Source organism: Chelonia mydas, chromosome 3 (assembly GCF_015237465.2).
Source record: "Chelonia mydas isolate rCheMyd1 chromosome 3, rCheMyd1.pri.v2, whole genome shotgun sequence".
In the NCBI taxonomy this organism is placed as follows: domain Eukaryota; kingdom Metazoa; phylum Chordata; order Testudines; family Cheloniidae; genus Chelonia; species Chelonia mydas.
In genome coordinates this window covers 131,392,640-131,419,619 of record NC_057851.1, presented here as the reverse complement: position 1 = coordinate 131,419,619, position 26,980 = coordinate 131,392,640, and the positions used below count along the sequence as shown (strand labels likewise).

Sequence of the window (26,980 nt, the reverse complement as noted above, 5' to 3'; positions counted from 1 at the left end):
TTTTCATCAGGATCCTTAATTTTTGAAGGCATATTTGTCCTCAGTGAGACAGCTATTTATTAACTTTGTGAAACCTAAAAAATATTATATTTTCGCTTGTGTATTTCAGCCCCTCTCCACCACAGTTGGGATATTGTTATTTAAAAACAGCTTGCATTTATTACTAAATTGTATATCCTCCTCACTCAGCCAAATCAAGGCCAATGTTCATTGGAGCACTGAAACATCTTTCCAACTTAAGGAGAGCTCTCCCTGCCCAATTTTAGATTTCTACCCCAAACCACCGAGAAGCCTGCACTGTCCAAAATATGGTCACAACCCTTTTTTCTTTTTTCCTTTTTTTTTTTTTTGGTGGCAAAAGTGTACTTTCTTCATTCCCTTTGCTGTCAAAACAAGCCAAATGGTTTTTGTTCAAACTTTGAGGAGCCGGGGGGCAGGAGGGGCAGGGCAGGAAGAAATATAGTCTTTGGGCAAAACGCAGAATCTGGAAAATTTCAGCTGAAAAGATGAAAGTTTCAGAATGGTATAAGCAAATGTAAAAGTTTTTGGAATGGAAAAAACTGTCTTCATTTTACATGTAAAATGAAGACAATCTCAGAGGCATACTGGGAGAAAGTACTGATTCATAGGCCATCTGATTCATGCAAGTAGTTCCATTGGCTTGGGACTATTCACACAAGTCAGGTGAACAAGATTTAACCCCATGTTTTGTAGTGCTTTAAAAGTATTCAGTGCTAAGCAGTAATCTCAGTTTTACCATGGCTACATGAACAAATGAAAGCTGTTACTTTACAGGATACTTGTTTAAAGGGCCTACTGTAAATTAAACACTTGTAATTTCATGTGTTCTGAGTTTAAAATATACAATATTATAAATCTGTCAGTGATTCGAGGATCTAGGATTTTCAGCTACATTATCAGCATAATTAAAATATAAGAGTTTTTATAACTACTGTACGTGTATTAAAATGTATTCTGCTTTAAGCCACCAAGAGAAAATTAAAATTTCTGAGCCCTACTGTGAGAACTTCATAGAATATGTCACTGCAACTTTTCATTAGCAGTTCTATAACAAAATAAAATAATAAGCAGGACTACAGTGGTATTGTTCTTAGAGCCAGCAGCCACTATTTTGTTACTTTCACCAAACAGCTGTCACGGAGCTGGGAGGAAAATGTCTTTTGTCTAAAAAAAGCTCAGAATGTTCCTACAGTTACTTGCACTATGCACAGTCAAATCATCTATTGCCTGTCCCACTGCACCTTTTCCCAAGACTTGGTGCTTTGGTACTAAAAGACCAAAAAAAAAAAAAAATCCAACTGGATTTGCAAAGGCTCTGTTTTGAACAGGATGTGAAAGACTCCCTGCCATTGTTAAACAGATTAACTTGGTTAAAGCAGAACATCACAAACTATAATGAAACAACAAACAACTATTTCTAACAGGAGAACGACGACACAACAGAAACGTAAATCAGAGCAAACAAGTGGAGGGAAACTAGGCAAATACTCGCTAATCCAGTTATGGGGTTGTATGAATTGTCAGATTTGGCAATTGACTTTGTTACATCAGATTTCTATTTTCATGGCAGTATCTCAGTCAAGATTCTCTAGCATCATAATTGATTTTCACTTTGACTGAACAGATCCATAGATGTATAAACAATAGCAGAGCTAAACAAATAGAACAATTTCCCATAAATATTTATTCAGATTGGAGAGTGAATTTTCATTTGACAGTATTTGTGAACCTTTCACGTTTTGCCAAAATCTGAGTTCTCTAGATCTCCTCTAGTCCATTCAATTTGTGCATCATCGTGCCATGTTACCAGAAATATTTTGGAAAAAGCATATTTTTTTGAAATCATGAACACTCAAATATTTGCAAAAAATAAACTACAAATTGTAGATTATACTGAAAATTCACAATTCATGTAATACTGGTTAATTACATAAATTACATATTTTTCCCCCCGACTGGATGACTTATGCAACTAACCAAAGAGTAACTTCAAATTAAAAGTATCACAATCAAATATGCAACTTGTGTTATATTCTGTGGTGGTTAGTTAGTTATGTTTATTACATAAATTAACAGATGAGAAATTGTCTATTTGATTGCAATATTTACAGTTCCAGTGGTCTGCATGCAAACAGTTACGCAAAATTTTGCAGATAATTTAAAATATATCAAACTGTCCAGACACTTCAACAATGGGTGATGGGAGTGAATCAAAGAAAATTATATGTTGTGAATTACTAGAGATAAAGAAAAAGCCTATTAGGTCTAGTCTATTCTCCCTGTTACAGTCAGGTTGGCTCCCTACATTAGATTTTCTGGTTTTGTCCTGTTTTTAATGTGTCACGCAATCTTTTAATGTCGCAGTGTTTCCAACACCTCACTTGGGAGGCTCTTCTATAGTAGCGTTCCAAAAGATTCCTGTAATTGCTTCTGCTTCAAGCACAACGTTACACCATTCAGTGAAATTCAGCATTGGTTAAGGCATGCAATATTCCGAGTACTTGGCTGCACAAAACCTTACTCTCAGTCCCCTATGTAATTCTTTATCCTATCTCGTTCATATACCTTGTTATCAATGCCAGGATACAATGCCTGAATTTCTCTCTGATATGGAGATTATGATCTCCATAATCTGAACCTTAAAGGATTAGTACTGAGTAACAGAGAAGATTCTTTTGAAAAATATGCCCTTGAAAATTCCATATGAACTGACCGATAGCAACATAATATTTTGAAGTAATAGGATAAGTGGTTGGGCTCTGAAAAGGAATTCCTATTCTTTGCTGAGTGTATACTTTGTTTCTCCATTTTTTTTTTAAATTGAAAAAAAAAATAGTGGCATTTATAGATAAGCCTCAAACTTAAACACATGTATGCTATTGACTAACAAGGTAACAAGGTGAGCTCTTCCAGAGAGCAGCCAGTCAGAGACTCCAGCCAAAGCAGGAACCTCTGGACATTCCAGGCAAAACTGGACAGTGTTCTCTGACTTTCTCTGCCCTGTGCTAATAGGCTGTTTGCTCCAACACTCCCCTTTCCTCTCCCTCACAGTCTCTTCACCTCAGTTTCATTCCACACCTGCCCCTCTTACTTTCTTCTTCATTTCCCTCTCCCCATCGCCTCCCTCTCCTTGTCTTTTTCCCTCCTACGTAAACCCACCCAAAAAAAAAATCAATAAATAATTGTGAACATGGCATCTGCTGCCACTACATTGTTCACTCTACTTAGACCCTTCCACAATATTTTCTCATTTTTCTCTTGTATTCCCCCGCCTGCCTCTATCTATAGTCACTTGTTTTGTACTTAGATTGTAAGCTCTTTGGGGTAGGGAGTCTTTTTTGTTTTGTGTTTGTACGGTGCTTAGCACAATGGAGTTCAGGTTAATGACTGGGGTTCTTAGGAACTATAGGAATAGAAATAAAATAAAATAAAATGAATAAAGGCTTAAGCAACAAGTAGGTTGTATACTAATTCTTATTTTGTGCTGCTAAATCTAAGTTAAAAATTAATATTTAGCCTCTCAAATAAAGGCTAGATATTACAGCCAAGCACCAGGATCCATCCTGTAGCAATGTACTCTCACTTCCAGCTGATCTGCTGCACGGGGAGCAAAGTTCAGCTGCTGAGAACTCCCATCTGTAGAATGAGGAAGAAGAAACCTTCCCAACTTCACATTTAGTTGCTCTGTATGTTATGATAATTAGATTCCTTCTGAACTTCCTTTAAAGTTAACAGTGCCTTCAGCATAAATTATGATAATCATAGGAATCACCAAATTGTTGCAATGCAGACTGTAGCTGGAATCCCTTTATTAGCGACTACTGAAATAGGGGCATTCAGGCTATCCGGGAAACAGCTGTAACAATAGTATAAGTTTATCCATTTAGTTGTGTCCACAATAAGATGAGTGATTACTATCTCTGAGTCTAGGTCATATCTTACTGAACTGTGTAAATTTTTTCTGGTTTACGGTTTTGTTTTTTTTAAACAGGAGTGGGGCTAGGAAATCTGAGATTCCATGCCTGCCTTTGTCAGATTTTCTGTGTGATCTTGGGTAAATCAATTAGCCGCTCGGTTTTCTCATCTGTAAAATGGACATGGGCATAAATAATACCTCTCTCACAGAAATGATTAATATTTAATTAATATTTTTTAAACAATTTGATAACCTGCTATGGATTGTGCTATAGATATAACTATCATCTCTATAAGTACTAGGCCAAATCCTCAGTTGATCTAAAACTGCATAGTTCCGATGCCATTTTACATAAGCTGATGATCCGGCCCATTGTGGCTTGCATTGCTTAAGAGGTATGTGTTATAATCCTAAGGAATATTGGAGAAGTTTGTTGAGGTAACATCTTTTATTGGCCCAACTTCTGTTGGTGAGAGAGACAAGCTTTCGACCTTACACAGACGTCTTCTTTAGGTCTACCCAGACTTTTGATGACCTCTGTGTAAGCTCAAAAGCTTGTCTCTCTCACCAACAGAAGCTGGGCCAATAAAAGATATTATCTCACCCACCCAATAGCCTGGGACCAACATGGCTACAAGACTGCATACAATCCAAAGGAATACCACTTCACTGTATAATTGATTCAGTTTGGCATTCCATGCCTGTAAGCGTTGCTCAGTGCTTGAAATAACACTAACTCGCAGTTTACCTATGCTTTATCAGTGTGCCCAGTGGGGACGATTGCGAACAAAAATTGTGTTCATATTGTGTTTTGAGTAGCCCTGTGCAGAGTTTCATCTAAAATTTCCACACCTCCTTTATGTGTTATGGCCCAAATCCACAAAGGGACTTAGGCACTGCAATGCAGAGCATCACAACGCCTAATTTTAGGTGCCTAGAAAATCACTAGAAGAACAATAGGATCCATAAAGCCAGAGTTCGGCACCTAGACCCCTATATAATACATGGAGAAAAAGATAAGCACCAAAGAAAAAGGGATCCACAAAAGCATACATGCCAGGTGGGGAGTTCCCTATACTAGCCAATGAAAGATGCTGCTGAGAGGGGGTGTCTCCTGAACCCCCCACCGCTCTCACAGCAATAGTTATAAGTCTGAGCTGTAGGACAGCACCTATTTCTGCTTGGGACCCACAGCCCAGAAGCCTTCTCCTAGAGTCAGGCAGCTTAGGCACCTAAGCCATTTCTTGCAAGCAATGCCAGAAGAGAAGGATGTGGCAGTGCCTTCCTTATAACTTTTAGCTCAGTGGTTAGACCATTCACCTCGGATGTGGGAGGCCCAGGTTCAATTCTCCCAACCCCACTCTGTCTGATAGGGAGAAAGGATTTGAGCAGGGGGGTCTCCCACCTCTCAGAAGAGTCCCCTAACCATTGGACTATGAGATAGTCTGAAACGGGGATGCGTCAGTCTCTCTTTGTGAAGCTGTTCCACTATAAAGAATTATTGGGCCAGAAGGAGAACAATTTTATAGGTTCATGGGTAGAGCACTCACGGGGGGGAGGAGAGGGGTTAGGAGACCCATGGTCCCTCAGTCCTCCTGCTCCAATGCCTATTTATATGCTGGGTTGAGTGGAGAAATTGAACAATTTCACATAACCTGCTGCTTGATTGTTCATTTATTGAAAGACATATTAGCTTCATATACACTACCTCAAGAGATTGACTGAATTGTCTGCATCTAGCAAAGGGAAACTTTTGAAAAGCCATTTTTTGATACACAAACTTCTTGCAAGTGGCATTTAGATGTAGCGTGATCTTTATACATAGTTGAAAGTAAATTATCCTCTCCACTGAAGAGCCCAATTCCATGAGGTGCGGAGTTCTGGCTCCTGCTGAAGTTGGCGGGAGTAGCAGGAGCTCAACACATGTAACACGACTGGGTCCAAAAAGAGCAGGATCAAGCAGTGTGGCGAGTTCACTTGCCAAACACGATGGATGAACATTGTCCCTGAGCTTTCTGTAAAATTTCCTCATACCTACCCACTGCTAGAAAGCTTGTGCACTGTGTAAATGGAGTAGATTAAAGAGTACCATTTGGTTTTGTGTTACTACTAGAACCTACTATGCTTCTCTGTTTCCACCAACATCTCCAGTTTCTTACAGGCTAACAACTGTTTGTTGAACTAGAAAGTACCTTACTCGCTGTTTTGTGAAGCAGGAAAAAAGCTAAAATAGTGGCAAGCCTGGGAAGTTCTGGGAAGAGTCTTTAGTGATCTTCAAATAATTTTAATCAGCTAGAATGTGCTTTCACTGCATGATGCCCTTTATTATATCGATTTTCTATGCACCCATCATCAGCTCTAGTTGCATAAACAATTTACTTTTAACAGGACATTCAAGGAATTGTAATTAACCAATGGTAAAGGTTTAGAACACTTCCCCATTCCCTATAAACTAAAAACCAAACTCCTTGGATTAAGCAGTGTCCCAATCAGCCATGCAGCAGGGGTCCCAGTGGACTCAGGGATGGGATTAAAGGTAGGGTTGCCAACTTTCTAATTTCAGAAAACCGAACACCCTTGCCCGGCCCCCTTTCCCCACAGCTCCTCCCCCACTCACTCCAGCTCCACAGAGAGAGCTGCTGCAGACCCCCTCCTCATCCCCTCACCACTGGCCGGAGCCTCCAGGGTCCCTTTTCGACCGGGCATTCTGGTCAAAAACCAGACACCTGGCAACCCTAATTAAAGGGTGGGAGGCAGACCGTATTCTGCAGCTGGGACAGAGTACAATTTGACACTCTCAATGGGCAAAAGGGCAGGGATCAAGAGAGACATAGTTGGGAGACTACGGTGAAATAGAGGGAGTTGCCAGAAAAGAAGTTTTCCTTTTCTTTGCCTGGTTTATTTCTTGCTGCCTCTAGCCTGTAGGGTGGGCCCGCATTTGTGCTTGCTGCCCTTCAGTAGCTGGTTATATAAAGACTATGAGCACTAACCCTATAGCAAGCTTACAGCTTTACTTCAAATTATAGATGCCAAAAGTCAAGAGATCTATTCCCTAGGAAGCATGTGTGCAGTTTAGCAGACAAATGTAATGTCTGTGTATGCATACAGTCATGGACCACTACAACATGACTGAGCTGAAAGAGCACAGATCTTTCCTAATGATTAGCTGGGGCAGGAACAACATCATCATCAATAGCTGCTTTTCAAATCAGACAAGTACAGCAAATTCCTCCTACTCAAAACATAATTCACTGAACAACTATCACAGCTAACAAGTTATATGATGAGCTGAAAAAGAAACTCAGAAATTAGTGGAAGTCAGAGACTAAAATAGTAGTGGGATAGTGAGCTAGCTGGCCTGTAGAAAAGAAAAAAGAAAAACCTACTGTGAATCAGTTTATGTGCAACTGATAGACGATTAAATCCTTGGATGAATAAAGGGACATTTCCCATTCACTGCTTGCTAAGACTACATATGTAACTCTTGTGGACATTATGGAGTGATTATTCATGTAACGCAAGGCACCAGCACAATACCCCTCCAAAAGGAGATTTTTTTTTTGCCAGTCTCCTTCCCCTGCAATCCTTAATGTTATTTCAGAAACCATGCATGGTCAGTTAAACAACGCTGCATGAAACACTATTTCTGAAACCAGAAATCAGCCCCAATACGCCTCTGTTCATTCAGTTCCTGCTTAGTGAAACCTAAAGGTGGTCCTTGATTTTCCAAAACTATGGTAGATCACTGATAAGTGCAAGGTATGCTTTACATGATAGACACCTGTGCAGCTCCCCCAGCTACCATGGGAGTCATGCGTATGAATTCATGGGCAGGATGTGGCCCTCGCATTGTGAGAATAAATTTTTTTTTAAAGTCTGCCCCCAGTTAAAGCTTTCTGTCTTCTAACAAAGCCATCATTACACCTAATTAGTTAACATTATGCAACAACAAAAAATGCACAGCATCAATCCCACTCATTCCAGAAACTAGGACAGGCATCTGACATCAACTCTCAGCTCAAACAGCAAATGGCTAAGACAGACAACACCAGTTACTGCAATAATGTGAACAAATTTATAATTAAGATCCTAAATTTTACTATACATATTCAGGAACTTTAAATACTATGCTCCCTAAGAACAAATGATCAGCTTCTATGATGTCTACTTTAGCCACCTGACAAACGAAGCATTTTTCAAACTAAATGCTCTGACAAAAGCATTTTAAGGGCTAAACCTAGTTATAAACTAACTTTTATATTGCCTTAAATAAAAAAAGATATACCCACAGTGTTTCTATTTAGTACCATCCTTCTGCACTCTATAAGCTCCCAATATGGAAACAAAAATATGGAGAAGCCCACCCCATAACACCAAATGTTTTCCCAAATATGTGACTTTTGTCTGACAACTCAGTAATTGCTTCTGAAACCTTTATAATCAACCCCTCTTCCTCCCTGCATGTCTACCATTGATGATGGATGAAATGCAGAACACTAGCATGCACTGAATTTGTTGAAATATTTTCCCTTTGCATTATTAACAGACCTATTTGCTCCACTTCAACTTTTAATTTACTCCACAAACTTAGGCCACTTTCCTAGAAATTAACAAAACAATTTAAGTTGCCATAAAATGTTCAGAGCATTAAGTGGCAAAAGCAACAGATGGAGACAGTGGTGAAAGGGGATAGAGGTCACCCAAGAAGCTGATATTCAGACTTCCTCTTAACATTTGTATAACTCCGCTCTTCAAGCTTTGCTGACACATGAAGTAAGATCACCATTTATTTCTTCATTCTGTGATAATTCCTGAGTTTGCAAATTAGTGGTTTAAGTAGTAGTGAGGTTCTACTGTAAAGTTCAGAGAACATACAGCACCATTTTATTCCCTTTATATGAATAATTCACAACTCTTAACGGGGTTCTACTGCATAAGGGTGTATTCTACCTTAAGGAATATCCACTAGAAGGCTGAATTTGGATACCTGTGAACACAAACAGGACAACCAGTGCAAAAACATTCACAGCGTATGCAGCTTGTCCAATGAAAATACAAAAAGGGCATTGCTTCAGTTTGCTGAAAAGCAGCATATCAAATACACATTAGGTCAACCTTAAAAAGTGCCAGTAAAATACATGTACATATGCAAAAAATAGATCACTGAGCATGCACACATCCATTTCAGACAAAAAATGAGTTACATGTTGGCCCAACTTCCTTGTTTGCATCTGTATATTTGTGCTCTCAAGTGCTATTACAGTACTTATTTGCAAATAAAATAATCTGCAGGCACAACTTAGACTCTGGCTTTTGTGTCTCATAACGGCAATATTTTCATTGTATGCTAGTTTACTTAGGCCACGCTTGTGACTTGGCACAACACTGCAGGGAAGTAAGGAATAAGACCTCCACTGCAGTCCCTGTGCAGCTGTGCCAGGTTTACCCAGATTATGAGCCTCAGTCTGAGAGGGCAACAAGGGTTATGCACCCGTTAGCTCCCCATGAACGAGTGAGTGAGGTAAGTTGGGGTGTAAGCGGACACATGGCTTCTATCCCCTTGTGCCTGCCACAAGATGTTAGTACAGTGACATAGTCAAATCACTTAACGAACAACTGGAAGTGCACAGGTGAGGACCCAACAGAATAGAATAGGCTGGAAATAAGATGAGAAGAGAGTATGCTACATCTACTACAGGGCCAATCATTCCTACTCTTCCCCTCCTCCCAGCACAAGACAGAAGCTCCAAAGGAACTTAACTTGTCTGAGGGAGAGATCTTTTCTGGAGCTCCTCCTGGGGCAGCACAGCTACCCACCACCCCTACAGAGGAGAACAGTATATTAATGGGTTAGTGGCTGTGTTCATGAGCTCCATAGAAGAAGTGAAACATGCAAAAGGATACGACTGAGAAAAGAGAAGGCGGCCAGAGCAGGAAACAGCATGATACTCTGATTGTTACCTCTCATCCTCTCTCCTCTTATTTTTAAGTTTATTACAGTAGTATCTAGGGTCCAACAAAGACCAGGGCCCCACTGTACTACACAATGTATAAACTGATTAGTAGACAGTCCCCATTCAGTAATTCATTACACCCATCATTGAATCCTGTCTTAGGGGTAGTGACTGAGCACTCCCACAGTATAAAATAATTATACCACCACCACTTGGAAGGGGAGCTCCCTCACCCTCCTGTCATGCATAGCACAGCTAAAAGCAAACAAGTAGTAACGAGAAGGAAATACTCACTCCGGGCCTGAGCCTGCTCCCAAGGAAATCAATTCCACCTCTGTTACTGGTTTCAGTGGGAGCAAGACCAGGCCCTTTGCGACTGACCCAGCTCCCTTTGAAATCAATGGCAAATCTCCCATTTACTTCAATGGGTACTGGATCAGGCCCAATGTCCTCAGAGTCTGACAAACACTCAGACACCCAAGCTATCAACTAAACCAAATAAAAAACTAAGGAGACTCTCACTCACTATCCCCCACCAAATTAACGAGTCAACAAGAAGAAAAAATTCTGGAATCTCACTAAATACTTTGGGATGACTGAATTAGTGGAATCACCATGAGGGGGGCTACCCAAACAATGTTACCCCAAATAAGTGCCAATAGAACCTTCACTCCATATCATCCTACTTTGTTTATGATGTTTTACCAAAAAAAAACCCCTAACTTTAGAATAACAAATTTATTCGAGCACTTCAGTCTCTCTGGTCACTCGATTACAGACCTAAAAGTCACAATATTACAACAAAAAGACTTCAAAAACAGACTCCAACGAGAGACTGCTGAATTGGAATTAATTTGCAAACTGGACACCATTAAATTAGGCTTGAATAAAGACTGGGAGTGGATGTGTCATTACACAAAGTAAAACTATTTCCCCATGTTTATTTTTCTCCCTACTGTTCCTCACACGTTCTTGTCAACTGCTGGAAATGGCCCATGTTGATTATCACTAAAGGTTGTGGGTTTTTTCTTCTTCTTCTTCTCTCTCCTGCTGGTAATAGCTCACCTTACCTAATCACTCTCGTTACAGTGTGTATGGTAACACCCATTGTTTCATGTCCTGTGTGTATATAAAATATCCCTATTGTATTTTCCGCTGCATGCAGCCGATGAAGTGAGCTGTAGCTCACGAAAGCTTATGCTCAAATAAATTTGTTAGTCTCTAAGGTGCCACAAGTACTCCTGTTCTTTTTGCGGATACAGACTAACTTGGCTGCTACTCTGAAACCTAACTTTAGAATGTTTTTGTAGCTTTTTAAAATCTTTGAGACTATTTTTAAATATCCTCACTATTTATAAAGCCAGGATATCTTAGTTCCATGAGTCCAAATTGCAGAGGGTTCAGAGGATAGAAAAATTATAAACAGTACATTTTAGAAAATGCTAAAAAGAGATATATGATTTATAGAAGAACTATTCTTACGTCATGATATTTAAGGTCTGCCAGCAAGAGGGAAAAAATCCCTTGTGCTATTAGAAAAGAGGGATTCTTAACTCTCTAGTGACAAAGCTGCCATTTCTGGCCCTGGTGGTTCACAAAATATCAAAACTCAAACCCAACAATAGTGGAGGGCTGCATATTCCCAATCCTGAACTCCAGACTACTGTAAGGTTGTGTTTGGGACAAGGGAAACAAGTTCCACATGTGGGATGAAAATATTTTTGGAGGGCTAATATTGGAAAGGACTACTCCAGTACCATGCATTTAGATCTTAAGAAGAATGATTCACTTTAGAAAGCATAACATTTTTTCCATATCAGTGAGATTTGTATATACAAATAATGACCTGGTCTTCAAAACAAAGAAACAGATCCTATTGGCTACAGAAATGGATTAAATATCCCTTTAGTTCTATAAAGCCTAACTAAGGTCTGGGTTTTCCACACAAGGAATAGAGCTGGTTAAAAATGCCCCTCACCCCCAAAAAGTGAACTTTTTTTGCCAAAATTTAGAAAAATTTCTACAAGCTCTAACATCATGAAAGCTACTTAAAATTGAATTCACCTGCAAAAGAAAAAAATAGGTTTGTGCCTTAGGTGTCACAAAGAAGCAACAAAGTAGGATTGGAAGTTTTTCCATTTTCTCCTTGCTTGTTGAGTAAAAATTCAAGACTTGTCTATCCTAAGGTTTTTTTGTGTGTGTTTGTGTGTCTCCTGTAAAACTCTGAAGAGCTGTTGGAGAACTAGAGTATGACATGAGTGACAATAATGTGAACCTTGAGCAACTGAGGGCTTGTCTTGACTAGGGTGTTTACCTCATGTTATTTGATTGAGGGAGTTACCGTGTTTTCAAATTTATTGGCAAAGGCTAGTTTGGACACTCCCCAACATTTGTTCAAGGACACAAATGTCTGTGCTGACTTGGATTGAGAATAAAATGTAGCTGTAAACATTTTTCACTTGAACTATTACACACCTATAGATGAGATCTGGCAAGACTGATTTACATTTACTGATAGTTGACTTCTAACTGATTTTTTTTTTATAATCTACCTTGTCTGGCCTCTCAAAAGGTTATTATTATTATCTATATTACTGTAGTGTTTAGAGACACCAGTCATGGACCAGGACCCCATTGTGCTGGGTGCTGTACAAACAGAACAAAGAGACAGTCTACAATTTCCACAAAACCCTTTTAAATGCTCTTGCCTAAATAACAACACATACTTAAGTATTGTAGAGATAATGTTTTTGCCTGCCCATAATGCCTCTCTCATTTTCTCTTTCTCCAGTCAGCTTTGTGTTGCTGGTCTCATAATTCTCTGGCTCTCTCAATGCTTCATTTCTTCAGATGGGCTCATTTTAAGACTTGTGAGCCTTTGAAAAATTAAAAACAACGACGGCCTTTAGTCTTTTCCCCTTCCCCCGCAACTCTTACAGAGCTAACAGAGTATATGGTGATTTATCAGGCACCTGGAAAAGATGGTATTGAAGAATTGGAACTGCTTTGAAATTTATACATTCTCTTCACAGTCATAACATTTTATATGAGATTGGATGTTTACTATCCAAAATTACTGAATGATAATTCACTCATTAAATAAACTAGATTTTCTGGCCTTAGAGGCAGCTAATACTGCAGTTCCTTCTATCCTGAAGTATTTTTATAATTAAAAAGACTCATTTAAAATGGAACAGCATGAATGAATTCATCCAGATCATTGCTATTATAATGAATCATTAACATTCTAATAAAAATTTTATGATGATGAATAATACAGTCAAAATTATGAGACATGGAAAATAAAGCATTACTCTGCAACGTATGAGAGATAATGTATTTAATGATAAAGTAATGCTATGGAAGTTGGTAGGCTAAGTTTTGGGTTTTTTTTTTAAACAACCTCAATACTGATCCCTTCTGGAGATCTTACTTTCTAGATGCTTTTCATATATTTAATTCGCTCACCAAACATTTATAAATGATCTGGAGAAAAAATATTTATAAAAATAGAAACACGTGGCTACTTAATATCAATAAATATCAGTTAACACAAACAGCTGTCTAATTTCCTCCCTTAGAAATGGCTTTTTGATTTCAGTGAGAGATACCCAAGTTTATGAACGCAGAACTGAATCTCAATGTGTGAACACTCATTTGTTGAACAGCAACCTTCATTGTAAAAAATTCTTATCATTACCATACTATATGTACTATATTATAGAAAACCATTACGTAGGTTGGATACAATTTGATATTTGCACCAGGATTGTGTATCTTGTCACATTAGAGAGATTCAAACAAACAATTATCCCAAAGCAAACAGCACAAAATAAACCCTTACTTTTATCACATATACCCACTGGTGGGATAAATATCCTCTGGCAACAGCCTCAATGCCACACTAAAGAAATACATCTTTGCACTGCACTAAATTTGCTCTGTAGCACACCAAATTAGCACACTAGTGAACTGGCAGTAAGGAGCAAAATCCTAAAATGAGCTCCCTCTGCCAGATGTGCTTCAAAGACCAGCCCCCCAGTATATTGCAGTCATCCAGCCTGCAAGTGACAAAGGATTCAGCCTGCAAGTGTCATGAGGGATTAAAACCTTCATTATGTATCTGGAGATTTATTTGACTTGCCCATGCCTTTAGATAACTTGTTTACTATATGTCACAGCAAGCAATATTGTACCAACAAGAAATCTTCCCCCTTGTTAATGACATTACAAACAGCACTACATTCAGACAGCTTGCTATACCTTAGAATTTGAAGTGGATTCCAAAAAACAGAGCCTGTTGCCAAATCCTTCTGCCGCAAGGCACAGTTTCTGTTGTTCCTTGTGAACGGTTGCAGTGCATTGCAGAACCACTTCATCATCCTACAAAAAACAGACAAAAATTGAACATGGTTATGGTTTCGATCCTATAGGACTTTGGGAAGCATTTACAAAGGCATAGCTAAACATCAGAAGTAATCAGCCACAAACAGCAATAGAAGTGAATCCCAGGGTAGCTTTCATTCCCGAAAGGGAAAATTTGGATGATTCAGAGGGAATCATCACAATAATGCGCTAGGATGCATGTTGTTTTGTTTGTTTTGAATTATATTGAACATCTCATCTATTAATATTGATTTTTGTTTCAAGGATAGACACAACAATGATTGGGCCCTAATCCTACTATTACTGTAGTCAAAGGAAATGCTGCCCTTGACTTTTACAGATCCTAATTTAGACCCCAATCCTGCAAAGGAATCTGTTCCCAAAGTCTTTCAGATGGCTCCCTTTCCAGTTTTGGGGCCTTAGATGCCGCAGTAAAACATTGCTACAATGTGTTTATATTCTAACACCACATTTCTTTTTAAGAAATGCATCACAACAAAAATAATGTACTAATGTAATGTAATAAACACTAAACACTTTGCTGACTCTGACTTATGAAGCAAATAATGATAGCTTTTCCAGAATAAATGTCATTCAGGTGACTATGAAAAGGTTGCACTTAACATCAGGTGCACAAAATATTACCTAACAAAAATGTAGATTGATCAATGCAACCAGAAGCAGGTAGGAACCTGTAAGTATGAAACTCATTTTTATGGTCATCAGTGCAGTTCTTAATTAAACACACACACAAGCTGCTACATTTCTTCTATGTCCCATATGTAGACCAAGCATTTTCACGATAAATGATTGAGCTTCAAGTTGCTGGAGATAATGGGGTATGGTAAAGTTAAGTAGTGTTAATTCCCAGGAAACGCTATGCATCTCAATCACTTCTGTGAAATATTTTATTGACCCAAGAATCTCTTTACTTACTACAATGGCTCTTTGTAGCTAGACATGTGCTGCTTACAAGATAATTTTAATTAACTATATAATATACCTGTATGTAACCATGTAATAACACCTGGGGAAGAGTCACTTAAATGTCTATTGAACTCACAAGGAGAGCAGAACTGGGGTGGGAAAAATGAAAATTCTTATCTACTCTGCTCACCATTTTTTACTCCTATGCAAAGGAAGGATGTATATACTATGTGAACCAAGGGACTTTTCATCCTTAGCATCAGTCTGTGGATTTCCAGGACCTATTACTAATGCATTTTACATGACTGCTTGGCACTGAAAATTCAAGAATTTGCTGAAATATACTACTGCCCAAAAATAAATAAAGTCTCAGTACAGCAGTACATTAACTTCACACATAAAAGAGCTGGGCGATCAAGTATCTAGAAACTAGTACCTCTCCTCTGGGTGAACTCTTCTTATACCCTGTATCTATCCACATGGGCCTCTTGTACACCAACTTTCAGTACTTCAGAGCTGCTTTGTTCACTGAGAGGCAAAAAAATCATTTCTAATAAAGCCTTAGTTTTATAATATTAAAATAAAAACTTGAATGTTAATTTTTGTTACCACCAGTCTGGAAACTTAAGTCCTCTCTTTCTCCACAGAACACATTCATAGAACCTTTTCCTGTCCCCTTCCCCTAACCAATCCAAACCCCACTAGAAAAGCAACCACCGTTACCAGTTGCCATTGGTTCACCCCACTGCCTGCAATGACCCTGCCAATAGGGTGTGCAAAGCAGAGTGGCAGTGTAGCCTTGTGGCTACACCAGAGGCAGGGAAGTGAGGAAGTGCAAGTTCTCTTCCCAGCTCTCTCATTGATTCGTGATCTTTCTTTGTGCAAATAATTTAATCTCTCTGAATCTCTGTACCACTCTGTATAACGGAGCTAGCAATGACAATCCACCTTTGCATAGCGCTTGGAGATAGAGTATGAAAAAAGTGTTGCATTTGCACGCCATCTATCATTATTATTTGCTTAAAGCAGCAATAACTAAAAAGGTTCTTTGGCTTCAGAAATGCAGTTCCCTGACACGCAGCACCACATTTCCAGACTACTGCTACTTCCACCTGGCCATGCCCCCATTACTGGTATACAGCCCAGAATACATGTTGGTGTGGAGGAGATGCTGATAGTTACAAGGTAGGAGAAAGCATACAGCGTAGCTGACTCACCCCACCACACACTCCCTTAACCCATTTTATTCAGATTTTCTCTGATTTTGCTATCTCGTGCAGTGGAACATACGGCCCGTTGCCCTTAAATTTGTAGCTCAAAAACAAAAGTATGCTATCTTAAAAATAAGATAAAAATAAAATAAATAAATAAAAGTTTGAATAGCTCCTTCCAAATGTACTTCCTATGACTTAATAGGTTACCATTAGATTTTCACTGACTAGAATGTGAATCAGACATGTTTTGCAATGTACACAGATATGTATAAATTTGAAATACATGCTGTACAATCATGGAGTGGTTGAGCCTCTCATTTTAGTTAGCAGCTTGGGCTTGATGGAACTCACATATCCATATTGTCCAAAACACTTGATGTCTTTGTCAGAGTAAATCAGAGTCAGATTTAGTTAATTATAATGCTCAGTTGAGTTAATTTTCATTCTTGTGCATGCCACTAGAGAAGCATCTAAACAGTAATATCCTGAATTCAATCTTCTTCTTTTGTTGGCTGTATGTTTAGAGGAATCTGACATATTTGCACTATCACTGCACTGCAGAATTGGACTCAGAAAAAAAATCCCATTCTTTTTCTATAGACTTTAGAACTTTAAGTAGACCATTTTCTGAGTATCAGTGCATTTTTCACACCTATTTATAGATCAGGGTATGTTCTCCCATTAACATTTTCCTATAACCATAGCTGTTAAAATATAGAATTTCCTTAATTGTAGTTGTTATGAAGTCACTACAAAAAGACCTTGTGACATTCAGAACAGACCCAGGGCAGAAGGATTGGGCACCACCCTGATATCTAGCAATAAGTTTCAGCTTGCATGACCAGCCCAGTGTACCCCAACTCACTGTTGTTATAACCTGTATCTAAAAGGTGTCATGTCATTGAAAAGCTCATAACTCACTGATTATTAATACAATTGTGTAATGTAGGTGCAAGCAATTAATGCAAAGTGACTGACGCGAGCACCTTGTACTTTTGTGGAAAGTCCTGACAGATGGAAAGTCAGCCGTGGCTGGAAAGAGAAACTATCTTGAACAAAGCCTACATGTTGGTAAATTAAGTTTTAGACTTTTAGATGCAGGTTTTCACTTTTGTTTGCTTGTAACCCTTTCTAAGTTTATTCCTTTTACTTGGTATCACTTAAACAAACCTATTAACAACAGGACATAGGTTTATTTTACTATAAACAGACCCAGTTCTGTGTTTGAAACTGTGTTTACCCCAGTTGAGTTAAAAAGTGTGATGTGAATATCTCTTTACAGGAGCAACAAATATTTCTCTGAGCTGGACACTTCAGGGCACACAGTTATGGAGAAATTTGGGACTGGGAGTGTGTTGGATTCATCTTATTGGCAATGGCATTGGAACAATTTGTGTAGTGGGGGTGCTAAGAGCCATTGAAGAAAACTAAACCCTGTATATGATGGAAACCACTTCAAGTCAAGCAGTGCGGCAGCACCCCCAGAACCCTTAGTTCCAGCACCCCTGCTTATTGGTTGTAACCAAGGCTGGTGGGAGCCAGAATGGGGCTGTGGGGATGTAGACAGGCTGCTGGGGCCAGAGCTGCTGAACCAGGGCTGTCTAAGCACACAGACACTCAGGGTGTGTCCACACAGCAAAGAAAAACTTACAGCTGGCCCACGCCGGTCAGTCAGCTCAGGCTCACAGGACTTGGACTGCATGGCTTTTCATTGACATGTAGGCTTCTAAGCTCAGACTGGAGTCCAGGACCCTGCAGGGTGGGAAGGTCCCAGAACTCAGGCTCCAGCCTTAGTCCAGAAGGCTGCACAGCAATGAAACAGCCCCATCCCCACAAGCCAGAGTCAGCTGGCACAGGCCAGCCATGAGGTTTTTCTTTGCTGGGTAAACACAGGCTCAGGGTATGACCTGCAAGCTTCTTGCTGATTGTGTGCATCCCAGGCTGGGAGCTACTGTAGCAAGGCATTGTAAGGCACCCAGGGTTGCTGGACAAGTGGAGACACCTCCACACTGGATTGTGCCCCCCAAACCCTGACTGGACAATGAGACCTATTTCTAATTTCCTCTCAGCCCTCATGTAAGGAGGACTGAAGTATGCCTTATCGTTACTATTTAATGGGCACTTAATGTACTTTTCAAATATTCTTAAATCTTTAATTAGGAAGTTTCCCAAACTGGTTCCATTCCTTCTTTAACCTTCTGAGCACTTTTACACCCCATCCATTATGTTGGAGAGGTTTTCTGTCATCACAATTTTAGCTGTCAGTCACCTGCCAGGTTCAAATTGATAAAAGCACTTTATGTCTCAGATGGGTATAATTGCATCCTTCTAAAAGTTAGGTAATCACATTTTATTAGATATTCCTACTCCTAATCACTTCTCTCCTACCCTCCTGATTTTCTGCTTAAAGTCCCTTGGTACAGTCAACAGTAGTTGACAAAAACACCTTAAAAACATTTAAAGAATTCAATAATTCCAAATACCTCGTACACCCTCTAAGTTGTCCACAGTCATTTGAATGCCCCACATCCTCTCTCCTCCTGGAGAGAATCTGTCCTAAAGGTCACAATACCCCCAGTGATGTTGGGAAGTATTGTTATCTCCATTTTACGCAAGGGAAATGATTTACACAGATTGAATCACCTACCCCAGGTCACACAGTATCTGTGGGATAATAGGAATTGTATCCAAATCTCTAGTATCCTTCATCACAGTCTTAACCACAAATCATCTTTCCTCCCAAGCTCACAAAGAATTTGTATCCCTGCTAAAGGTAATGCAGTACCCACCCACAAGTTCTCATTTTAGAGTCATGAGAAGGTTGCAGGCTAATCTACTTATCCAGACTAGACCTCGAATGTCAGCCAGTATCTAAATAAATCATTAAATTATAATGTCTCTGCCAACGGAAAGATATCCTGCTTTGCATTATGGCAAACAACAACACAGTCCCAAAGAGAATGGAGAGGATGCTACAGCTGATTATCCAACAGTGTGACATTCCAATAACTTCTTGCATTGTTCTGGACTATAACTGGATTGCTCATTTTTTAGTGTGTTCCTTAAAATAACCTTCTTCAAGCTGTATTCTTCAAGCTGCATTTTTGAAAAATGGATAGATACTGTGTATCCCACAAAGTCACTCTTGTTTAAATATCCAACTCTGAAAAAGCCAGGACTACTATTGAGCCAATAGCAACAAGTAATCTAAATAACAGGATTTCAGTAGTGTCACTCTGTGTGTCACCCTGAAGTCTAACATGTCTGAGTCACTGAGAAGCAAGGGAAGCAGCTACAAGCATGGTTGAGAGCTCTCTATTCAGAATGTCACGGTGTTGAATCATCACTGAGTTTTGTGGTCTGTTACCATCCAATTTTTAATTTCTCAGCCATTTTGACTAGGAATTACACCCATGCAATGTACAGCTTCAGTAAGACATAGCTATGTCATGCCAAGAGTCCTAGACCATTGTGATATCAACGGTGACTCTCACAATCACCACTCATACTCTACAGCTAATATGCATGCAACACTTTCATTGACTGTAGAGGAAGACTGTAGAGACGGTGTCTATCTTTGCCCAACTGCCACAGTTCTTCAAAAACCAACCCCACACAACAATCAGCACAGACAACTACAAACACAGAGAGACCCTCTCCATAGCACACCCTCCTCACTCACCACCTGCATAAATCTCTCAGCACAACTCCAGACAACATAAAACCCAACCAGCCCCAGCACACACAAATCAACACAGCCCACCTTCCTTCCCCACTTGCACAAAACACACAAAAACCCCAGACACAAAACACAACCAGCACACACAGTAATCCCTCACTGCAGCATACACCCTGCATTAACCACCTACATAACTCACCACACATCTCCCAGAACTACCCCATACCACAACTCAACACAAATCTCCCAGCATACCACACACATATTTACTATAAAACAAACCAGAGCAGTAAAGCCATGGGTCATCACTAGTAGGATCTTAATATGCAATATAGCTGTTCATTATAAGCTACTTAATTATTTAATAAAACGTTTCTACTTGGTGGAACTATACCGGCAACTAAATGATTCAGCAGAGAAAAGAACCCAGTATCCCGACAACACTATTTAAAAAAGAGTCCTAAAAAGAAAAGGTTGCCAGTTCACAGCACAAGACATGGCAAACTACATGCCCAAAGAGACACACCAGAGGGCCAGGTTAAGAGAAGAAACTGTTTTCTGTGGGTAGCAAATATCCACAGACAGCTAGCATAGGCCTATAATAGATCTTTATTTCTTCTGCTGCGCTCAGATAATCTCTGTTCTCCAACCTAGTCTCTCCTGATTACTTGAATGAGTGGCACGCATTTCGTGTAAAGGGTGGCTGATGGCACATTTTAAAGTGTTGGCATGCTATCTTTTATCATCAGATCATTTCTCTTATTGATCATTTTTAAGTCACAGCTGAGCATGAATGATTTCTTTGAAATAATCATACTATTTTGGTTTTGCCCCTTTAAGGCCATGAAAAGTAACACTATGTGAGTAGTCAGACTTGCCCAGTCCTTGAGCTGTCCAGAGCGGAACTCTGGTAATTATTTTCAAACCCCTGGAGTTTTTATAGCATGTTGGGGGCACGGGGTGGTTCCAGGAAATACTCTAAGAATTTAAGCCCTGGACTTGACTAATCCTTAACCTCCTCAGTATATTACAACTATTTAAAGGATTACAGCTGGCTGACTGAATTCCCACAGATCATTGTTCAAATAGGCTTAGTCTACACACATACCCCACCAGCCCCTCTATCACCTTTCATAAATGCTCCATCAGCGGTGAGGGAGGGACCAGGACATTTGCATTCTGTGTATTTCTGACACACTGTTTGATAATAGTTTTTGAACAATCCTGTCTCATTTTTAATTCTGCATTGAACTTTAAGCATTATACTTTTCAAAATGTTTATCAACCATGCCCTTTGCCTTTCTCATCATTCATGGACTGACATTCATTTCATAGTGGCTAGACTCTACAGAGCTTACCAAATACAGTGTCTATCATTTGGCATTGAAACAGTGTCAGGGATCCATCCAGATGTGTCTCAGATTTTAAAATAATATGCACTTGAATAGCACATTTCACCCATGGATCTCAAAGCATTTTCCATACATTAATTAAGCTTCACATCAACCTCCTGAGAAGGAAGGAATGTGGAGGAAGTGTTCACTACACAAGTAAAATGCAGTCTGCTCTTAAGTGAAATGCAGCTGTTTTTCCAAACCCCCAAGTTGTGCAGCTGGGTTGACTTAATTTTTTTAGTTTAGGCCTGGCCTATGGTTAATAAATTTCCTTGCTAAGCCAATGTTTCTTGTCCCAACTATTTTCTTTGGAATTAACTAGCTCTCTCTATTATTGCACCCTCCCTTTCTCTCTGTCAGTCTTTCTCCTTCCTGCATGCTACTTGCCCACCCACCTCAATTCTACTACTCATCTGTACAATCTTCTTTCCATCATTTTTGTCCTTCTCTGTGCTACGGCCTAATGGAGAGAGTTGATTAAAACATCACACAGTCTGTTTGCAAGTCTGCTTTAAAATAAGAATATCTTTAGTAGAATCTGAGTCTCACAGGCATCTAACCACTGAAAAACTTCAAACCCAGGACACTTGATTGGGCTCAAAGCAATAGTTATTGCCACGCTTCCTCTTTTGCGGATTATTTTCAGTCTGAACCCTTTTAACTGAAAGAGAACAGCTAACTATTGAATTGGTAGGATGAGGAAGAGAGAGAGAGAAAAAAATGCATGTCATATACACTGCATATGACATTTCCTGAAAATCCTTTAAATTACATGCATGTCAGATTAAAGTAGCTACATTTCAAATGTGAAAACCCAACATCATTGATTAATACCTATTTTCAGAGTGCCTAATGACTATTCCATTTGTTCATCAGAATAGTTCAGTTAAGATAAAAATGAAGGGTATCCAATTGTTTCTTCCTATACAGAGTTACCCTGGAAAAGATAGATAAGGGAAATAATGTTATACTGTATAAATTACAGTCCCTCTGAGGATTTATTCTGCTTCTATAAAATGTAATATAAACTTTTCTTCCATATGTCCAACCCCTTCTGATTATTAGCTCCAAGTTTGTTGCTTTAACTATGCAAGAGAAACAATACTGTAGCTTCTACTACTACTAAGGTTTTTGCATGAAAAGTTGATAATAGATAATCTAGAAATTTGTTGCAAGTAAACAGTTATTTACAGGAAATATATATAGCAGTACATTGAATAAAATATCTGAAAAACGTGACTACTACTTTTCCAGATGCTTCAATATTTTACAGGATTTAATAGCCGCAAGGAGGATATAGTAAATAAACATGCAGTATTACTTCTTTGAAGATTTAAGAAGTGGTTTGATGTAATTATGACATGCTGATGTGGTAATCATGTTATCCAATACAAACCCCATCAAAATGAAAAATCTGATGCAACTTTAACTATGGTCTTGCTCATGTTCCATCATAGTACTACTTTATTCTGAAAATACCATATAAAATACTTGGAGACTGTTAAATCTGCAAAATTAAGCACCTAATGCCTGAAAATGTCAAAAGTTATGGCTGCACATGCTGATTTAGTTCTGCCCCTTCATATTTATGCATACAGGGCTTGATCCAGTTAGTACTGTAGTCAATGGAATCTTTCCATAGATTTCAATAGGCAGAGAATCACGCCCACAGTGCAACTTTTAATCACATACCATTATTTCTGCAGAACTGTGTATCATTCTGCAGCTAGACAGTGTGCAATGAATGACGAAGGAGTTCACACATTTGTTTTAAATTAAGGTATTACAACAGAAATCAAGACAACTGCACACTTGTTTTCTGCCTAACAAAATTTTAGAATAATTTATGCTTTACAAATATTGAGTTAGCCTAACACCACCCAGGGGAGGTAGGTATTATTCCATGAAAAGATTAAGTGACTTGCAAAGAAGGCAAAGGAAGTCTGTGGCAGAAGCAAGAAAAGAACCCAGATTTTCTGACTACTAGACAATTCTCTGACAATTATTTGTGCTTTAGCCACAAGCCCACCCTTCTCCCCTTTAGCAGCACAAGACTGCGTATAATTAACACTAATAGTAAAATTCCATTTACACAGTAAATATTAGCGCCTGCACTATCCTCAGGGAAAACAATCCTAGAGATGTTGGAAATGTTAGAGTTAGAAAAAGAAGCTGTCACTGGCCTACTCAGGATATATATAGTGTTGATTCTTTAATAATTTGTCTTGTCCTGTACAAAGAGTTATTTTCATAGGCGTTAGATAGTCTTCCTCAGAAATGATCCCGCAGGACAGGAAATCACCTGGAGTACAAGTGAAATTGTGAAGACTACTGTAGTAGATGGTGGTTTTGTTGCAGTAATCGATACAGCCTCTAGCAGCAGCATAAACCAGTTGCAAAAAGAAAAGGAGTACTTGTGGCACCTTAGAAACTAACCAATTTATTTGAGCATAGCTGTAGCTCACGAAAGCTTATGCTCAAATAAATTGGTTAGTCTCTAAGGTGCCACAAGTACTCCTTTTCTTTTTGCGAATACAGACTAACACGGCTGTTACTCTGAAACCTGTCATAAACCAGTTGGTTCCACTCCCTTTCCCAAATTGCTTTCTCTACTTTAGTCATCTTATTACTTTATAAGTTTACAGCTGTATCATGCTGATCCACAATACCAGATTTATTTGGAAGTAGAGAAATTGTATCTCAGGACATTTAGATTCGTAGTTAGTGCATGGTATAAAACCCTTTTTGTGCCAGAGCAAGGACACACTGCGCCTACCAAACAACAAGCCCTGAGTATAAGGTAGAAAACCTTTGTGCACCTCTTGAACAGAGCAACATTACATGGGCAGAGCAGAGAGTTTATTTAAGCATGGTATATTGACATAGCACAAAGTGCAAGTTCTAACGCATGTCAGCAGACAGATTCTAGAGCTGCCAGAGCAAAAAGAAGATAACCTTAGTAGGCTTCGGCACAGTACAGAACTGAGTAAAACTTCAGCACATTTGGGTAACAAGAAGATTACTCTCTGTGATCAGCAGAGTGCTTTCTTCTGAATCATACTGAGTTCAGCGTCAGACCCTGCCAGACCAGACGCAAAACCTGCAGACTTCTCTCCACTGCTACAAATGATCAATGCTCCCCACAAACACATCTTTCCAGATCCATGGGTCTGACATGCTCACCACAACAGGTGGTATACCTCATCCAATGCGCTCAACACGCCAACAACTATGTGGGTGAAACCAATCACTATGCTCTTGAATGAATGCACACAAGGAAATGGTTTAAAAAAAAAAAAAAACCTAACACACCACATCAGCTGTGGGAGAACACTTTTCACAACACAATCACTGTATCTGACCTATCAATACTCATCCTCAAAGAAAACCTGCACAGTGCTTTCAAAAAGACAAGCCTGGGAGCTTAAGTTCATAACTTTGCTAGACTCTAAAAATCATGGATTGCATAGGCACACTGGATTTATGGCTTATTACAATAATCTATAACCCACTAATGCTGCCACCACAGCTGCGTCCCCCTTCCCTTTCTTTTCCCCAGAGGAGTGTTAATGGGCCAGTTCACCTGAATGGTCCCTTGAAATATGGCTTAACTATTTATGCTAAACAATCTGTTCCACCTTGTATTTAGCTGTGACACTTAGAGTATGTTTCCCAGATCTGAAGAAAAGCTTTGTGTAAGCTCAAAAGCTTGTCTCTCTCACCAACAGAAGCTGGTCCAGTAAAAGATATTACCTCACCCACCTTGTATCACTGAGTTAAAACTGACAACATTGCTCTTCAATCACCACTATAACCTTCAATTGTGGATTCTTACAAATCTACAATTCTCTAGTGACACTAATGGTGCATGGCAAACTGAAAACAGATTTCTGCATATGACTATAGTCATGTTATACAGTTTCCTCCATAGACTATCATATTGAGTCAATATGAATCAATCTCAGATTTGGTTTCAGGATACAATGAGCTTGTGTGTGCAAGTTCTTGATGGATTCCTAATATAAATATTCTTGGAAATGATAAATGAGTCATCCCAAATGAAAATGTTATTACTTTTCCACTATCTTTGTGGCCCTCAAGCTTGAAAACGTCAAGTTCAGTTGTCAGTTTCTAATGACAATTATTATATCTGTCTATAATCATTGTTAACAATGGCAACTCTATTATCTAACTTTGTTGACAGATGTGGTGGAAGATATTTTCTATAAAATATATTTATCAATTTATACATGAAACCAGCTGCAGGATTGATTTCAGCTACTGAACAGCCCTTCTCAAAACACACTGGGTCAAATTCACCACTAGTGTAACTCTGCTCAAGACTTCAGTGGAGAACTCGGTTATTTACACGAGGAATTAATTTGACACACTAGCCTAAGGGCTTATCTACCTGGTAGGATAATGTGCTGCACAGGCGTGTAATGCACAACATGTTAGTGTGCACCAGAAATCAATTAGCCCATGTAGACCCTGCTGGGGCCCATTAACACAGTGCTGGGTGAAACAGTACTACTTTAAAGCACACTAGTGTGCACCAGCAGCGGGTACATGGACCAATACACAACATGTTAATGCCGTTTAGAAATCATATCCCCGTAGAACATATTTTCCCAATGTGTAGACAAGCAACAAGTCTTGCTCCCCCTCCACTGAAGTACTGTCAGATTGAAACCAGAGGATCAGGTATTAGCAATGGTTGCTATTCTACTTCTATAATAAAGCTTGTTGGAAAGTTTCTGTCTAGATATTCAGCTGTATGTTAGGAAATAAATAATGTTACTATGGAGACCGGTCCTTTAGATTAAAAACTGGGATTATTTTGAATGCAAACAGCTAGAACAGTTTTTAAATCCCTTAAATAAACCTTTCCCTCTGAGACACTCGTTCACTGTTGTGTGCATGCTCTCATTTCTTAGAGTGAAATTAAAGATAAGAGCTCTGTCTACACTTCAGAACCTATGCCAGCGTAGCCATCTCATGGAGACTCATTTAAACCGACTGAAGGCATTTTTCTGCCAGTGTGGGAACACTACCACGCAGAACGACATTAGCTAGGTCAACAGAAGCACTCTGTTGGCATAGCTGCAGCTACACTGGGGTTTTGTTGGCATAGCTATGTCGGACAGGGATGTGGGGTTTTATGCCAATATAAAAAAATGTAACTGTAAACCAAGTCTCATTCTAGTGTCCATCTGTTTTCAGCACTGTACTGCACTGTCAATATATTTATCCTTCTTTCAATCTGAAACTGCCTTATTTAATGAAATGAACTGCTCCAGTTCATCCATTTCTCATCAGAGGCCTTCTCCTTGCTATGAGAAAGCCACTGTACCTTTGATGACCATTTCCTTCTTATGCTCAAATATGCTCAAATAAATTGGTTAGTCTCTAAGGTGCCACAAGTACTCCTTTTCTTTTTGCGAATACAGACTAACACGGCTGCTACTCTGAAACATTTCCTTCTTGGA

General features: G+C 39.2%; 1 protein-coding gene across 2 annotated transcripts in view; it reads right to left on the bottom strand.

Annotated features, from left to right (window-relative positions):
- RYR2 (ryanodine receptor 2) overlaps positions 1 to 26,980 on the bottom strand; it is a 699,456-nt gene that overhangs the window by 512,975 nt on the left and 159,501 nt on the right. For both annotated transcript variants that reach the window (XM_043544343.1, XM_043544344.1), the window contains exon 2: positions 14,155 to 14,274. In XM_043544343.1, the coding sequence (XP_043400278.1) occupies positions 14,155 to 14,274 (120 nt within the window). The remainder of the gene's footprint in view (positions 1 to 14,154; positions 14,275 to 26,980) is intronic.